General features: G+C 36.2%; 1 protein-coding gene across 19 annotated transcripts in view; it reads right to left on the bottom strand.

Annotated features, from left to right (window-relative positions):
• CLASP2 (cytoplasmic linker associated protein 2) overlaps positions 1-18,853 on the bottom strand; it is a 146,641-nt gene that overhangs the window by 37,408 nt on the left and 90,380 nt on the right. For 8 of the 19 annotated variants that reach the window (XM_059472721.1, XM_059472728.1, XM_059472749.1 and 5 more), the window contains 7 exons: positions 16,810-16,865; positions 15,557-15,727; positions 12,247-12,270; positions 9,412-9,429; positions 7,387-7,488; positions 2,210-2,380; positions 1,192-1,299 (listed from right to left, as the gene is read on the bottom strand). In XM_059472721.1, the coding sequence (XP_059328704.1) occupies positions 1,192-1,299; positions 2,210-2,380; positions 7,387-7,488; positions 9,412-9,429; positions 12,247-12,270; positions 15,557-15,727; positions 16,810-16,865 (650 nt within the window). Of the gene's footprint in view, positions 1-1,191; positions 1,300-2,209; positions 2,381-4,266; positions 4,294-7,223; positions 7,251-7,386; positions 7,489-9,411; positions 9,430-12,246; positions 12,271-15,556; positions 15,728-16,809; positions 16,866-18,853 lie in introns of all 19 variants that reach the window. The other 11 variants (XM_059472711.1, XM_059472775.1, XM_059472785.1 and 8 more) reach the window with 4 other exon arrangements.

The following is an 18,853-nucleotide window of genomic DNA, read 5'->3' as shown; positions in this document are numbered from 1 at the left end:
TAAATCTGATCTTGCATGCATGTAATTCAAATCAAGCTGTAATGCAGCATAAGAAGCACCAAGAGTTCTGGAAAACACCCTTGTTTTTAAAAGAATAGAAGGTACATAGGTACTTCAACACAATCTCCCAGCCATGTTTTAGAAAAAAATACAGGTTTCCTAATGGATCCGGCATAACATCTACTTTTAGTATCATTTCCCAATTAAACAGCATCTGGGCAAACCAGCATTAGTTACTGAAACAGTCTTCACTCACTCAATCTGTACTCTCCCAATAAAACCATGGCTGGCAGGAAGCCCTAACAGATCACAACATATGTCCAGTGCTAATTAGGAGTACAATAGGGTGCCTCAATTTGAAATAGAAATCAGAGATTTACTATTTTCAGACTATGTTTAACAGCCAGTATTATGAAGTCCTTAAGTGTAAGCTACACTGAACAAAGCAAATAAGAAGGACACATACTGAAGACTATTTCAGACAAAGGTAACACCAAAAAGAGATCTGTTTCAGATTCAATTGCACAGAGTTTAATATTACCAAAAGAGCAAAACAAAAACTCAATCAACAAACCCAATATGTAAAAGCACTTTAAGCAAAATATACTATCAACTTTGTAGTAACCTTGCCAAAGATACATGGAGATGAAAATCTTCCCTAATCCTTAACAATATGGTAAAGTAATAATAAATTAATATCTTTATGCCTCATTGACATCTCAGAAAGAGACTGAATCTTGCAAAACCTTGCAATTCGTGTTAAAACGAATAAGCTGCTGACTATAGCTGAAGGGACATAATTAAGCGTATTTTCTCCTTACAAACTAAAATAATTCATTGACTAGGTAGAAAATTTTGAGCAACAGCTGACCCTGCACTCAAGCACCCAAGCAATTAAAAGAGAAACATGCAATTTCAAAAAAATATCCAAAAACCAGGAACGCCTTTTCAAAATGGCATCTGGACACTGTGCATCCTCACACACCTTTCTAGACTTGGTACTTGAGACTGAGCCTAGCAAAGCCTGTATTTCTGTGTGCAGCCCATTCACACACTGCTCATCCTCCATGGGGTAAGTGGGGGGAGAGCCGAAGGAAGGGAGAAGCCGGTGGCCAGCTAGAAGCTAAAGGCAGGGGCACGGATTCGTTAGGGGGCAGGACAGCCATGCACGACGAGGCTCCGAGTACTTACCCAGGGGCGGGAAAGAGCGGACAGGGCTCGTGTCCCTGCTACTTTCACGGCTGGCCTCCCTGCTGCAGCCCTGACTCACACTAGGCCGAGGAATGCGGCTGCCTCGCGCTAGTATGATTCAGGGTGCAGGCAAACAGCGGCACAAAGGGAGAAGACATAAGAAAAGTTGCAGTTTTAATGCAATTCTGTTCCGCAGTAAGATCAAAGACGCGTTTCTAAGAAAAGACATTGATGATTATGTCGCATTTTAAGTCATAACCTTTTTTACAGACTCTCTTGATTGTGGTGGGTTAGTCTAAGTGTGGTCAGTTCAATGAAATTATTTTTTTGTACAGCTTAAAATGGAAATTTACTAACTCTTCACAGAATGGTTGAAAGACCCGTTGGAAGGGATGGAGAAAAAATGAACAACATTGAGTAATGATTCAGAATTTGTGCTCAAGATGAAGTTAACCAAGAGTAGCACCAATGGAAAACTCCACAGCCTTACAAAGAAGGAAAATAAAATTATGTGGCTAAGATAAAAATCAAAAATACAAAGGAAGAACAGCATCAACATCATTCAAATCAACAGACGTTTTTCAATAACGTTGTTTGCAATAAAGAGTAATCTAATTATACTGAGGCTGAAGACATGTAACCTTCATTTTAGCATCACAGCATTTACACATGTGCACACACATACACGGAAGACATGAAGTAATGAAGAACATATTTCCAAAATGGTATTACACTTTCATTCAAAGGATATGGGTATTTTCGGTGTGAAGTGAAAAAAAGAGAAGGAAGAAAGGAGGTGAGGAAAAGAACAACTACAACATTCTGACAAAAAAAACCTCAAATTTTAGCTTCAGTTTAAAACTGTCTTGTGTATCGAAAACTAGTCTCAGAAAACAGCCACATTCTGGGATGTATTCTATGTTTTTCATCCACCTATAATTAAACAGCAGCTGTAAATATCCAGCACTTAAATTAAGAAGGGCCATAAAGAAACCAAGAGTTATTTGGTGACTCTTACCTACTGACAACCTAGAAGGACTAGCTTCTCTACTGCATCCCTGACTTCGTGGGATTTTGCTCCGTTTTTGTGCAGCTGCAGGATTCACCAACACTCTCTGAACTCCTGTGTTCATAGTGGAAAGTGTGGTTGTTGTCAAAACTCTTCCAGGAGACCCAGATCTACTGCCAGCTGAAGGTAGAATGAATAAATATTAGCAACACCACAATGGAGAAACAATCATGGTAAAAAGAAAATAACACCTCAAATTAGTAGGAAGGTGGTGGCAGACTGAAATGACCAGGAAAAACTTATAAGGTAAAAACGTGAAACAGAATGCCTTGGTCCGAGTTCTTCCAGTACTGCATACAAGGTAGTTAAAATTATTGATGCAAGGAAGCACTTGACATGGTATTTAGCACTACCTGAGCTCAAGAAACCACAATTATTATTTCTGGACTTTGTCAAGAGTTCCACGGTCCCTAAAATGAATGTGTTCTTTTTTTTTAAGCTATGTGGTCTTACTAACCACACTTTCTATTAATAAAGAAAAGCAAACAAACAAACCTGTTGGAAAGCTAAAAGGAGAAATTTTAAACTAGGATTTCATAACTATCCCAGCTCTTCCAATGTAATCAGTGTTAGAGTTAATTAATGATGTAATTTTCCTAATATTTGAAATCTTCTCCCTTGTTTAAATGCATGGTGCCTTCAAGGACTATTCTGACATTAAATAAAATATGACAGAAGACAGATTACTCATGCACATTTCTGTGGAGGTTACCCCACAAATTACAGAAAACCTTCAATTAATTCTAAACAAGCTAAAAAATTGACTAGGATATATTTAAGTGTCTTAAATTTCTGTTAATTAAAACTGTATAGTACAAAGTACTACAGATGTTCCAGGTACACTATCACTACCAGAAAAGGTGGTTACTTATCTTTAATTTTAATATTTCAGTTACAGAACATTTAAATTCTAAGTTTTTAGCAAAGAACTCACTCTTCCCTAGCTGTAACTAATTTAGATCACCAGCTGACATTAATATATTGCTTCCAGCTATACAATTCAAGAAATATGACCAAATAAAAAGCAAACCAGAATTTCAATCAAAGACTAATTACATACAAATCTGAACCCTTCATTAATCTTTAAAATACAATCAGGTAACTGTATGACCACAGTGATGCTATCAGATTTACAGACAACATGCAACTTTTCAAGTGAATTTCATGGGTTACTTCTCATGAGACGTGGAAAAAAGACACAAGTTGACTAAAGCTTGACTATATGGGAAAAGAAATAAAATCCCAAACAAAGTAAAACATATGCTGGGTGGAAGAGAGAAATCTAAAAAAATGTACCATGCATGTATTTTCAGATTCATTGTTTGAATTCAAACTTGAAACGATTATTTAGCAAAATCCCTTTTCCAGACTATGGGCCTATTCAGCAGAAATGATAAATAAAGTATTATGCAGCCTGGAAAAAAACAAGCACAACTTCTATAGCAACAGAAGAATAAGCAAGCCTATAAAACTGCTGTTAAGTGCAAAACTTAAGGGTTTGACAGTTCCCTCACATCAGGGTATTTCAACTTAGAACTGATATTACGATGCCTTCTTCCTGTTTTGTAACTCTTTAAAACAGTAAAAAAACTATGTAAGGTTTCACTGTGGTGCAGACTTGTACATTTTCTTCAATAGGTCAAAACCCACTTGTTCTAATACTTCATTTAATCTTTCTATAGTTTGACCTGCAAAGTGTACCACTGCAGTGTAAACTAACTGAATACAGCCTGAAAACAGCAACATTGGCATACTCTTGTCACTATTACCACTACCAGCAGATCTAAGTGAGCTGAATGATGAAACAAAGATTACTAAAGCACTACCCCAAAATGATAAACCCATCTCATCTCTCCTGCTTTCTACATAAGGATTGCACCCAATTAAATTATGCACAGCATATGGAAAAAAGCCAGCCAGAATTTCTGCTGAATAGGGTCCTTTAATGAGGTATGTCAAACAGGTGATCAAACAATGATGTGTACACAAATTCTGTAGACTCTTACCACCAATGGGGTTAGCAGACTGTGATCCTGAACAAGTGTAAAGGCAGGATTAGGGTAGGGATTTATAATCCATGAAGAGGGAGGGAGCAGAGCAGATTAAAAAATGAATGGCAAATGGAAATAAGAAAGCTTTAGTCATTTCACACAGGAAAAAAAGCCACAAGGGGGTTATGCTAAAGCAGTGCTATTAAGTAGCTTCCACATTGAAGAATTACACTCATGTGCTATGTACAAAGCAGATGAAGCAAAGCTGCACAAGCAAATTACAATTCTTCAGCTTTCTAATCAACAACTCAACACTGAAGAATTAAATTTCAATTAAGCATGAAACTGTAGCCTGGATATTACTTGAAAAGAATATTACATTGCCAAAAAGGTTCAAGAAGTTCAACAGCTGAACAAAAATTACACACGAGATCAAAACTTTGTTTTTGAAACACAACAGTAAAGGAACTGAGCTGCAGGTGCGGTGGATGACCAAAACAAAAAAACCAAATTCACAATGGCATAACTGAAAAGACTTGCATAGAATTCTTTGTTTTCTTCTTTAAAAGTAATCTTGAGTACAAAAGGAAGAATTTGTTTCCACTCAGAAATTCTCTGAATGTCAACTGTAATGCAATTTTAGCAGACCCTGTTAAATTACCTGATAATCAAACTGGAAAGAAGAGGAAAAAAATGTAACCATTTTTTTCCATAGGTAAGAATAAATAATGCGGCATTTACTTTATGTTAATTTAAAAATAGAAGAGTAAAGGGCTTTTAAAACCCTAAAAAAATATTTTTTGGTAAAAGCATTCAAATTTGCAAGTCTTTCATAAAATGATTTTTGAACAAAAGATAGCTGCAACCCAAAAATTAACAAAAGCATCTGTGCTAGAGTGGTTTTAAAAAAAAATAGCTTAAATCTAGTATGAAGCTATTCTCTCATTATATAAGCTGGGGAACTAAAACAATCCCCTGTATGGAAACATTAAGCATCACGCTTCACACAATGCTGTGAAAATTTTCAGTCACATAAAGAAGCATCACCCAAATAGCTGGCATACAGTGCCTGAGAATTCTCCTTCGCCTGTCCATTTGTATTTGCCCTGTTTATCTTCCTTAAAACATCTCAGAATTCTTGTTCTCCCCCACTGACAGGTTATAATGAGCTATTTGAAGCAAGCAGTTCTGAACAGAAGTAGTAATAAAAGGCTGTAAAGATGTATTCATGCATTTAATTTTCACACATCATCACATGTAGTCAGATCTAGTTATCTCAATTTATGTCTTCAGACATTAATACTGTGTAAAAATGAATTTTAAAAACCAACCCTGTCATTATTAATAGAAAAGCTGGAAAGGCCTAATTCTGCTTCTCTGGATATAGATTTATTTAATGCTATATGGCAGTGATCATCACTAAAGTATTATATTGCTACCTAAATTTATCCCCTTCCCCAGACATTTATCAAGCATCTTCACTTTTTACAAATTTACCAAAGCTATTAAAAATGCAAAAGTATTTTCAAAAAGCTTAATTCCAAACTTTCCTAAAACTAATGAAAAAATTGTTACAGACACTGCTTATAGCTTTTCACAGAAGGGAAAAGGGGATTAGAAGGAACTTTACCTTCCCTCCCTCTTAAATTATTGACATATTCTTTGTTTATGGTACAGTGTTGCAATCTGTAAAACAAGTTTTGCAGAATTTTTTTCCCAATGACTCATTTGAAGGCTCTCATTTCACCAACATTTCTGGGACTAGAGCATTGTCAAAGCCCTTAGGGGAACTTCTTCTACTGAATTTTAGTAGTAGTAGTAGCAGTAGTAGAATTTCAGTAGTAACTCCACTGAATTTTTAGTGTGCTACATTTATCTGTACACATTGTTTGAAAGCTTTATTTCAGAAAACCTGCATACATTAGATCAGGTTTGATCCAACTGTACTTGTTGGGAAATTAAATTATGGCAAGTACTCTAACGGGAAAAAACCAGCTACTACCTGCTTTTTTAACTTCTAAAATGATTCTATTTACAACAGATGCAGTCATTGCTATGAAGACAAATGCTTCTGCCATTAAAGAAATTATTAAAGGGTTTTATTAAAGAAAGTGGATATGGTTAGTGATAGCAAAATAATATTGAAAATTTTAAACCTGGCAAAATTTACTGTTTTAGAACATTAGATATGACAATTTATACAAGTGGGAAGTTAATTTTAATTTTAGTGCAATACAACATTATTGTGCATCTGTCTTCTTTTCATTAATTTAGTTGCATTTCACCTAATCAGAAAAAGATAAGAATCTGAGAATGCTACAGAGCTTAGTCAGAAAATGTCTGTTGGAGACATAAGATGCGTGGACGAATTGCTGTAGGTCAGCCAGAGCCAAGAGTGTGAGGTAATCAGGTCTTTTTAATTAATGACCAAGTGCTTGGCTACATCTGCAATGGTTACTAAACACACAGAGAAAATTACTGTGGAGTAGCTGACACACATTAAATTCCTTGTTTTAACCCTCTGACTTAAGACAAGCTCAGTAACTGATTGTAACGTGAGGAGTTAGTATTTTTTCTTCAAAGTAGAGTTAAGTAAAGAAAAGAGCTGTAATACAAAAAAAAGGAGTTTATACCCAAGAGCTACAGCAGTGCCTAGTCTAAAGAAAATGGGTATTTCTGGCTAAAATAAGACTATTTTAAAAATGGAAAATTAGGTCTCTCAGGTAATTGCCTTCCATTCTTCTCTATTAGTAGTCCATGTTTACTGGTGCTTCATGTTGAGGAAGTCAGAAAAGGGGGGAAAAGAATGTTGAGAAGTTATAATTGAAGACAGAATTTAAAGATAGATTTCACTCCCTGCTACATTATCTAATTTAATTGGCAAACTAAGATCTAACCTAAATTTTGTCCAGAGAAAACATGAATCAGAAAAGCATGCAAATACCACTGATCCAAAACACTGAAAAAAATACCTTCATTTTGGTCTGGCGATGATGAACCTAAGGCACAGAACAACAACTCAGTATGTAGCTTTTTTTTAAAAAAATTAACTTTGACTGTAGCCATTGGTCAATGAATTTATGCTTAAGATTTGGCCTCTTTATCAGGTATAACTAATAAACACAAAATACATACGCTGAGATTGTGACACCACTTTGGTTCTACTCCGTCCTCTGGAATCTGTTTTAGAATTTCCAATACCAACGGAAGGGGTGGAGAGCTTTGATCGTATACGACCTAGAAAAGAAAAAGGGCATTAAATCAGTTTTTCACAGTCATGCACAAAGCAGAGCATCAGTAGTATTTACTAATATTTTATAAAGTTTCTGCATATAAAAGAAGCGCAATGTAACTCAACTGGTGACAATTCGCTTGGGATAATTAGTAGAAATTTGAACACCTTAAGGAATTTAATAGCTGAGGAAGCAAGATACTTCTCCTCTGATGCTACATGTTTCATCAAACAATTTGCACATTACACCTTCAACACCCTGGACTGGCTAGCTAGCTCTTCCTTCCAACATATATATGTCAAGTACATTAAAAAAGGGGAAGTTTACTCAATACAATGCAATTCAAGCACTAATGTTGCTGTATGAGGTAGTGTCTTCTCATGATTACTTGAGCTTCTAATTCTACTTTTGCTGTCATAAAACTACAGATTCTGAGCTTTCTTCCTAACTTCACTCCTATTTTAAGAAATCTAAATATTTTTCATTACTGAAGATTCTACTGTTTTCCTGGCCCCAGTCATACAGACTTCTACAGGATTTCCCAAACCTTCTAGAGCATTTTGCAGACACTAAATACATTCAAGTAGTTCTCATGACAACATGATATAAAGAAATACTACTTTCCCCACTAGACAGAAAGGCCAAGCAAGAGACAAATTAAACAAAGTATCTACAAATAAAACAAGATTCACTTTTCCCTAGAATGCCAAATGACAAATTCTCTTGGGTTTGGTCAAAGCTTTCTGCATTGCTAGCCATGTTCCTTGTAACATCCAGCATATACAAAGAAATTACAGAAGAAAGGAAGATCCCAGTTGTCTGCATTACAGCTATCTGAAAGATCATTCATAAAAGAAAATAGTGGTGTTGTATACTACATTTCCCAAGCCAACCTCTCAAACAGCAGCAAACTGAAATCACAACCAAACTCATGCTAACCATAATTCTTCTAAGCTGCAAGAACAAATCCCAGTAAGTCTCTACACAGTGGATCTAGCTCAACAAGCTCTACACTTTTAAACACAGCATGATTAAAATATTTTGTAGACATGCTGAGTCAATATTTGATCTAAAAGAATTAAGTACATAGACTGTTATTTAATTCTAGCCTCTTTAGGCTTTCCACAGCAGAATTTGGACATCAACCAAGTTAATATTATTCTTCCAAGTAGAGGGAATAGCCACAGATGAGAGTCTATAGGAAGAGAATCGGGATAAAGGTGGTTATTCACTAAAACAATAGGCTTAGCAAGAACAGTTAGATTAACTAGTGCAAACTCTACTAGTTATCCCCATGCAATGGCAATTGAGAGCTGTGAGACTGCAAGGCATGTAACTGCATTCAGAATTTGGCCCAAAACCTAGGAACACAGAGTGCCACTATTTCAATACTATGTTAAAGTATCACCTGGAACCTGTTTCATTTTTATAAATGTAAAATAAATCAGTTTGTGTCTGTCAGTTAAATGAACTGTTAACTCATTCGGAGTCTCTACATCCATTCACTAATGGCAGGTTTAAATGCTAATAACAATAGAAAATTAGCTTCCAAGTCTCACAGAGATGAGTAATAGTAGCACCTGCTTCCCAGAGCATGAACACATTTGATGAAATATTCTGTGACAAGATTTGCTTTAAAGAATGAATGCAAAATTATAAAGCCCCTGTATTTTCACAGCAGAATGTTAAGCAATGGTACTTCAGACTGCAGATGAGTAATTAAGAATTAAAATAAAAGCAAATGAATTTTAAAAATAGTACATAACAACCAAGTATTAGATGCATAAGCTGTTAGCCCATAAGCCCGAATCTGTTATGAACCTCCACAAAGCCCAAGAAACACCAAGTTCTACTTTTAAAGCTTCATTTCTATCAATGAAAATATGAAGCTGAAAATATTAGCTAGTCTAACAAAGTAGTTTCTTACCATCTTCAGAAGCTGTTCCTAAACAGAAAAAATAACAAAATACATGATATTCCAAACAATACTATGTCTTTGAAATTTCTTTTTGAGATTAATCTTGGGAATCTTGACAAATTTTATCAAGTCAAGAGAGCTAATGCTTTTATGTTGCAACTCCATAACTGAACTGAAGTAAAATAATCAAGAAAATATCCATACTACACTGAGAGCAATTTACAGGAACAAAATGCACATCACTGCCTTTCAAACCACAAGAAGTTCAATAGAAGAAAATTACAATTATGAGATCAGTCAAAAAATTACATATACATGTCAAAACAGACATTAAAAATACTGTAATGCAAGCTCTTCTGAAAATATGAAACATACTGTTATACATAACCTCAGAGAAAAACACAGACACAGTGTTTCCCACACTGGACAGTGATAATTTGACAGGAACTGCCAGCAAGAAGGATTTCTCTGAATTAAGCCTGTGATTACTCTGAAGATACACATGCACAAGATCAAGTCTTGCTCAGAGACATGGAAGGAATATGAGCTTGCTGAAATCAGATCACACTTGGACAAGTATGCTGAGCTTAACAAGGCTTGAGTTTTGATAATGTGAGAGTCAGACAAACCTTTCTCCCATCAGTGCCTAGGAACTGATGGGACCCTGCCTCATCAGCAGTCCTTCCTCTAAGTTCCTCTGAAACAGATCTTATTACACAATAAAATGCATACTAGTAATGATAAAAATGTGAAATGCCCTAAAAAAAAAAAAATCAAAGGATACTTCCATTTTTATTTTCACCCTCTACCATTTCTACCTTGCAAGACAACTACAAGGATGAAAACATCTGTTAGCGTCTTTGGCTAGCCTGAACTCAGTCAGATTTGCTGGGAAAGTTTTCTCATGTTACAATATCTTCACAGAGCTATTTTTAAAAACTCCCTCTAAAAAACTATTTCAGTGTGTATTTCAATGCTCTTCACAAAAACCGGTTACAGTAATATGTAGGTAGGAGTGCCTCAAAGTACTGAGATAATATTTGCCGGTTTGCAAAAACTCAAAACCGAACAAAAAACCAAACCCCCCAAACCCTGAGCTACCTCTCCAAATCCAACAGTCTTGCAGAGATGGATCCTGGAAGGCAGATCCTATGCAACAACTAAGACAGCCAAAGAGACTCCTAAAAGCTCCTAAAAGGGGTGGTTCTGTTTCTCGTTCCTCTCAGCCTTGTGCTACCACCTGGTCTGGATGGCTAAAGGTTCACTGGCAGCTTCAAAAGCTAAATAACAGTATTAGTCACTTTTATGAAATCAGTTTTATGGAGTTTGTTCACCTACAGTCATCAGTAATGGAGTATCACAAGGTGCTAACAAAAGAAGAGATAAAAAATATGTGGACAAGGTTAGTGGGCAAAGGAAACATGATTAGTTCCTCCTGGTGATGGTTAGATCAGAACAGCTGTATCATACAACTACAGCTGGACAGCTGAGCTGTTTTCATTCCAAACGCAGATCATATCTGGAGATAGCTTCTAGAACAAAACCCCAACCTGTTAACTCTGACCAATTTTAAAGCACTTCCCTTGCTGCTTTAAACAGAAATGTGCAACATAGCATTAGTTGTGACTTCTGGACAGAACAAAAGAAAAAGCCTACATGGCCCTAAGAACCTTTATTTCTGGTGACAATGTTCAAAGCTCATAACTTGCTATAAATAACAGCTATAAACAAACAGCTATAAATAAAGCCTACTATATGTAGCCTAAGGAGATGTAATGTGGAAATAGGCAATACAGATTCTACTATCCTGTACAAACGCTCCTCATTTTATTAAACTAGTCTTGACATCTTCAGTGCTCAAAACCAGCTCCAATTCTTTCAAGAAGCATCTGTTTTGAAATTATTCAGGATTCTACTTTCTTACTCTTTTCATTTCTATGAGATACATTTGCTTCCAATAAGCTACTGATTCTTCCCAACATGCACAGTTAATAAATACATCACACAAAATATTAAGTAAGCAGCAAACTTATTAAGGACTTGTTAAGTGCTCCCAAGCAATAAATTAGAACTACAATCACCAAGCAGCAGGCTGGGACTGTCACTTTATTATATGAGAAGCATTATTTGCACACACCTGAAACAGACAATCGCTATGAGAAGCTTGATGCTCAACTGTTTTGCAGTCCCATTATGTGTTTGTAACAGAGTGAATTAAGAAAAATCAAGTGCTAAAACTTAGGTGGGACACTTGATAAGCTATTTTAACAGGTAAGTCTTCTTCATAAATGATTCTTTAATAGAATTACATTTTACTACAGAATTTAAAGGCACTTAAAATTATGTAGCAAGCCTGGATTTTGATAGAGGAGATTTTTTTGGTTTTCTGCTTTTTTTTTTTTTTTTCTGCTTTGTTTTTCTACTTAAGTGGTCAAGCATCTTCGGCTCTCCCACTGCTGTTCTGCTAAGTCAAAAAAATTGACTTCACATGTAAAACTATTGAATCAAGCGGCACTAGATTAATTTCAAATGCATGTATTTAACTAGTTAAAATCAGCATGTAACAATTACAAAACTGCTCTGTAATTAACAGAGCTTCTTTTAAAAAAGAGGGGTAATGTCAGATTTCTGTTCAGGTTTCTGTTGCTGATACAGACCAAACATTCACAAAATTGACAGATACAGCAATAACACATAAGACATCAAGATTACACAGGAGTTAATGGAAACAGCATAGTAATTTGTTAATGAACAGACAAATGTATTAAACATCAATACTTTTACATAAAAGACACTTTATTAGATATTTAATAGAATTAGAGGACAGACTAAATAATTTCTTACCATCCATCTTGTCAGAAGTATCCTCTTTGTTGAAAAAGCAGGCAAAGAAACATGGAAAACTTAGTGTGTTAGAATAAAGGTGTTCACAGCAGAGTCATAAAACATTAATTGAGGAAAATACATTAATATTAAATACAGCAGACATGTTTATCTAATTAATGCATGTATAAGCTACCTTAAGCAAAGTTGGTTTTGCAACTTTGCGCAAGGTACAAAATTACAAAACAGAGTACAAGTACCCTTCACAGTGATATTGATTCTGTATTTCCCAAATTTGAGAAAACCCTTACCCTAAAACATTTATAAATGGTTTCATTCTTGGTACAGTTACTGAAGCATCAGTACATATGTACATCATTACTGAACCACTTATTTATATTTCTTATTAAATTTGCTTCTGAGCATGAAGTCCCACCTGGGGTAAGGGACAGGAGGGATAAAACCAGCACAATTAAGACAGAGGACAAATGAGAGAAAGTTTCACTCTGTTTTAAAAGCATTAAATATTAACCAGTTCAGCTGGAAGGTAGGGCATAAATATTCTGACAGTAACAATCAAAATTAAAATATTTAGCACAAGACATATATAATTACAGCTCAGGCCTCCTCAACAAGGACATTAATACTTAAGGATGTCAAAGATAGTCAACATTTAAAATAACTAGAGAGTATCCTCCTGCTTCTAGCATAGTCTTTTAATAAATCATAAATAAGCAAGAGTTCTTGTATTAATAATGAAAAGGGAAGAGATGGGTGAACACATTTATGGATTACTATGCTTATAAGCTTCTGGCCTTCTGAGGCTTTAAATTTGGTAGCTGTGTAAGCAAAAGGTGGATGTTTCTCTGCAAGCCAGGCTGAAAATAAATTCAAGCTCTGGGACACAATGTCATTTATTTTGGTATTGACTGCAACACCTAAAGGGAGTGGAAAGCATTACAGAAATAAAGTAACAGTGCCTGGGCCTTTTCAGACCATGGCCAGTATTGGCTTGATAGTTCTGTCATTTAACTTTCCATATTTGGGCTACTATAAATAAATCCCTTAAAATGGACAGAAGAAAGAACTGTACAAATAAGCCCATTATCTGAAACATGGCACTTGCTTGGATTTGCACTCCATTGATTTAAAGGTTACCTTTCGAAAACTAAGAGTAAACAATATTTTGAAGCTAATCCACAACAAGCAGTCACACTGTCTACATGGCATGTATCCTTGAAATTACCTTACCACAGTCAAAAAACTGTCAGGAGATTGAGCCAAGATCAGTCACGCAGTACCGCTTTTATGTGACTGCAAACAAACCTTGGTCTCCTTGACTACCACTGCCCTTTCACTGCCTGCACTAGGATTTGACTTTCACTGTACTTTGCCAGTATTACGTTATTTTGCCATTTCAAATGACATTGCACTGTTCTCCACAAGTGACTGCATCTGCTAGCAAGGTAAAGCTTTCCAGCAACTCAAATCCTTCACATGAATAGGACCTGGATTTATTGCTTATTATTCCCCTCCCCCAATTCTCACACATCCAATCAATAAATTACAAAGAGAATAAGCTATTTCTGTTACTTTCCTGCTAAATCCACCACTGTTTACTTCACTGGAAACCTCTGTGCCCTTCTCAACCCTTGCTTACAAAATTCCTAGCATGAATCAGATATTGCTTTAAAAGCTGTAAAAGCAAACCAATAGTCCTATCAAGAGATAATTTTCTGTGAAAGTCTTAAAACAATATAGTCCCTTCATTTGAGCAGCATAAAGAAGACATTAACAGAGCAGGATCTCTGTTTTCCATTTGACTTTTCTCTCTGTCACCATGCTCTGCACCACTTTTACTTTGAATGCCAGCTTTGTCTTAGGTTCAAAATATGTTTTATTGCACATCAAACCACACCAGGCAATACTCTGATCTTGGAAAACGATCATCACACATATTTCAGGCTTTTAGGCACTAAGTGAGGAGGAACTCACAGTTCCAGAATTATAAAATGGCTTGAGTTGGAAGGGACCTAAAGACCACCAAGTTCCAATCCCTTTACTGTGGACAAGAACACCTTCCACTGGAGCGGTTGCTCCAAGCCTAGTTTTGAACACTGTCAGGGATGGGGCAACCATCATTTCCCTGAGGAACCACCGGTGTATCCTGTCCACCAAGCAGCCTCATGTCGGTGTCCACCTGCAATCCAGCAGGTTCTGCTGCCCCCTCTGTGGGCACCAGAGGGAGCCCACATCCAAAACTGCTATTCCAAGTACCAAGTATTCCTTTTAGTAGTTCAGGACTGCTCTTTAAATTAACACTAAAATCAATGCCGTTCACAGCACTTATACCAGGCCCTGATGACAAAAAGAATCAACTAATTTTAGGCAGCTTTTAACTTAAGTTCTGATCTTAAAAAGCACAATTAAAACCTTTGCAAACCACAGCCTACATGTATGCTAACACCTGCCCAAACACAATGCAGGTCAGAAGAACTATACAGTTTCTTTGCCTCTTGTGATCACCTATGGCCATACTAACATGTTTCTCCTTGGTAGTCTACCTGGCACAGAAGCTGAGAAGAAAAAAACAGTTTTGGGAACACTGAACCTTTCTTTCCCTACTGTTATCCCTACAGCACCGATAAGCTAAAAATCTAGAGCAAAAATACATTCATAGTCGTTTACCATCGCCACTTAGTGGATGTTCTAGCACCTACACCACCACCACTACAATTATCAAATACCTTTCTGCACCGTTACCACTTGCAGCACTTCCTATGTCTAACAGCAAATATCAGTGGAGGCTGTCAGCTAGGTAAAGCATACACATAGTTCCATCAATGCCCTTAGGAAGACATTACACGCTCAACGTAGTAAGTTATTGTGTAAAACACTTCCCTATTTCATGAAGAAGCCACCTCTGACTGCCAGGGTATTTCATTAGCACTCTTGCAGAATATCTGAACAGCTGAGAAATATGGAAAATCAAGAGCTCTCACACTCATTTTACAAACAAAAAAAGGCATGATCACCATGTGCTGTTAAGTACAGATACCACTCCTTCCAACACTTAACATTAATTCTAGATTAAGACATTCAGAGATCATAGTATGGACACACTCTTTGCACTGGCATTCTTCCAGCACAAGAAAAATAAAGCACGTAGGAAAGTTTGCGACTTACTTCAGAACACCTGCTCTTTTGCCACACTCCAGTGCTACTAACAACAACGACTGCTTTTCAAGCACAGGAGTATTGCACTGTAACTTTTTGATCAAGAAAATCCCAAAGACCTCTGAGAGCAGCAGAGCAGAGGTGCTCCCCTTACCTAGGGAGGCGTAGGAGCCCGGGGGCAGCCCGGCTGCTGAGAGGCGCCCAGCTCCAGCTGCCTGCCCAGCAGCATGGCGGGCCTTGGCACCCGCCGCAGCGTTCACGTCGATGTCACTGCGGGACCTCTGCAGGGTGCCCGGGCTGGGGACGCCCTTGCTGCTGCCTGGAACTACCAGAAAAGGAGAAGAAAAAAAAATGAGTTGATATTGAATAAAATAAATGATATTTAAGAGGGTAACATCATCTACTACTGCACCATGCTTGTAAAAAAGCACAAAAACAATGTAAAAAAGGTTAAACTAGTATTAAACCAAGAATTACTGAGATTAAAAAGCAAACCAGATCTGGTCTTGCTATGAATTGCATATAGAAAGAGTTTGTGTGTCAGTAGTATTTATCTTCATTCAGCATGAAATTTTAGCATTATTTAATGCAAACTGTCTCTTCCCACCCCAGCACAAATGACATAATTCTGAACCTTCATGTGATTTATTATGTTACTGAATGATTCACATATGTAAGAAAATTCACATCCTTCCTTGAGATACTGAAGGATGAACAATATTCCCACACTTCAGCTAAGGTGAGCTGAATGCATATTCTGAAATGTTTGAGAGTCTAATCTTTAGTATTTTCATATTCACTTCCTATTATTTACTGAATTTTAACTATTTACTTAATTTTAACCACTGTTTTAGGTCTTCTAAACTTGACTCCCCTTATCAGTTTCAGTATCCATTCTTCATTACAGTCCATTTGTAAAAAGCTCCTTAATGATTTACTCTCAAAGAGTTACTACGACATTATGGGAAAAGACATTGAAGTTATTAAATCCCAAAAACTAAACACATAATTAAACTCTTTGAATTACAAATATGCCATTTGGCTGCTGTTCTTTATATATGTATTTACAAAGAGCAAGAGCTACATGGGAACAGATCAAAGAGACAGTGAGTCTTTAATTTCTAATTGCCATAAGCCTAACCATGAACAGACCAAAGAATAATATTTTGTTTCTTTGAGAATGACTGTTCCATGACAAAACTCCAGGACAGAGGATCAATTAATTCAAAATTCATAAAGAGTTGTGTCTTATAATTGAAACAACTGAAACTACATAAAATGAGAAATACCATTATTTATCTTGGAAACAGGGTAAATGCTGATAGTCAATTTTTAAGCTACATTATAGAACTTTTAATTCAAACAACATGAAGAACTATGCACTACACAATATTACCACCACCTTACCTCTGCCTGCAAGACTTGCTGGGCTGGCTGCAGACCATTTAGATGACAGAGGCCGACTGAAAAAAGTCAATAAATCCAGTAAGTCTCATGTATCAGATGCAAAAGTAAAAAATAAAAGAGAGGAAAAAAAAATTTCTGTTCTTTTCTCCCCCTTCAACCTTCTCAGCATATTTTTAGATAAATACTCTAAACAGAAAATGGTAAGAAAACCAGAATTATCTTTTCCCGTACATTTTATAAAACTACATCCTTATCACAAAGCACTAATCCTTCAGCTACTGACAGGCACATTTGCTAACAAAGTTCAGGCATTCTAGACTAGGTCACAGAAACATTTAAGGTGGTCAGTACAAGTTTTTAACCACAGGGCTGATCTTACACATCAGCCATCAAACAAGAACAGTGGGAGCTACCCAAAAACCTTTATTTATGAAAGACTATGTGAAGTGGTGTCTGCAGTAACAAGAAAAACAGGTGTCCAACTCATAAGACTCCCCCAATCCCAGATGTCCCAAGAATCAAGTTATAAATTAAAAAAGGAAATGCTAATGCCTCCAAGCAGCTAGATTCCATTTCCCCTGTTGGAATGTAGAGGCTCCCATATCTTAAAAAAGGAGCAAAATCTCATGTCTTTTCTTCTGTGTTTTGTCTTCATTTCATTCCCACTGCAAAAATGAGTAGTTACTGAAGCACAATCTTCCACTCTAATCAAGGTTAATTGTGAGCCCATCCTTTGGCCTGTTTGGTACAGTAAAATGCAGCTGGAGACACCAGGGAAATGAAAAGGACTGGTAGAAGAAAAGGTAATAGCATATTCATTGGTTAATATTCATTGGTTAAATATCTGATGGGGAAAGTTTGTATTTGATGAAATAGCTGAGTATTTCATCAACAGTCAAATTTCAAGCTGAGTCAGTGTCTCAGCTTTAGTAAAAATAATCCCTTTAATTTTAAACCTAAAAGTAGAAAGAAAAGAGATGCCTCATTCTGTGGATTTATCCCAGTTATTAGCTCAGCAGTAATATAAAGGTCAGCACCATAACCTAAATCCTCACAGAAGAATATGTGTTTGCAGCTTGCTCTGAATAAACCTGCTTTTCTGACATGACTAACTAATGTTTTGAAGGTACTTTGCCTCAAGTAAGGTAAGGAGGCTGAAGTAGAGCTCCTGACCTTACAACTTGCTCCGAACAGAAATCCCAGACAACTGCCACAATCTATTGCAATTGACATTTTATGTAAACAGTTTCATATAGGTACACAGAAGTCACTACATTTCTCTCTCATTCTTCTATCTTCTCTAAAACAATTCTGGATTAATGATCTCTAGGAGACGTAAGTTCAGAAGGTCAAAAATCACAGAGGCTCTGACTTCTAGGAAATCATACCCGTATTTCCTAATTTAGCCTATACAAGGGGAATTCAGCATTCACTATACTAAAAGCCAGAAATAAAATTTTGGGTAACAAACATCCATCTGAATGCAAAGTTTGTAATAAATCAATTAAAATTTCATTAAATTCCAATATAATCACCTCTACTGTTCATTTCTTATTTTACCCCTAACTTCCTGTACTGTAGCACTTACACATCTTGCAACATGGGAAACAATATTTGAAGACTTACGATTATTTTAAGATTCGAATTTCCCTGTAATTTAGTTTTTAACAGTATATTACCAGTAACTCATTAACAGCACTTTTATTTTCAGATGGGGAACAGAGATTAATTTAAACAAAAATATTTAATCTTTGAATAAACATTTGTGGAAAATGAAGTGCTGGCAATTGCTCGCATCACAGACAACTATTTTAAATGATTTTTTTATAATTACAAGAATCACAGGAATAATAAGGTAAATCTCTGATATTTAAGGCATTAGCCAATAAAAAAGGCGAATTCCAATATGTGAGAAGCAGTCTTTGCCTTCAAGTAACAAGTGAGCAGACAAGCTCTCAGGCTTTGATAATGAAGATCTGAAATATTAAAAGGTTAAAATACTTTGAGGAAGCTTTCTAGCATTTAAAGGCAAAAATCACCACAT

Source organism: Ammospiza nelsoni, chromosome 1, assembly GCF_027579445.1.
Source record: "Ammospiza nelsoni isolate bAmmNel1 chromosome 1, bAmmNel1.pri, whole genome shotgun sequence".
Classification (NCBI taxonomy): domain Eukaryota; kingdom Metazoa; phylum Chordata; class Aves; order Passeriformes; family Passerellidae; genus Ammospiza; species Ammospiza nelsoni.
Note: the sequence above shows the minus strand (reverse complement) of the source record. Positions and strands in the feature narration are given on the sequence as shown.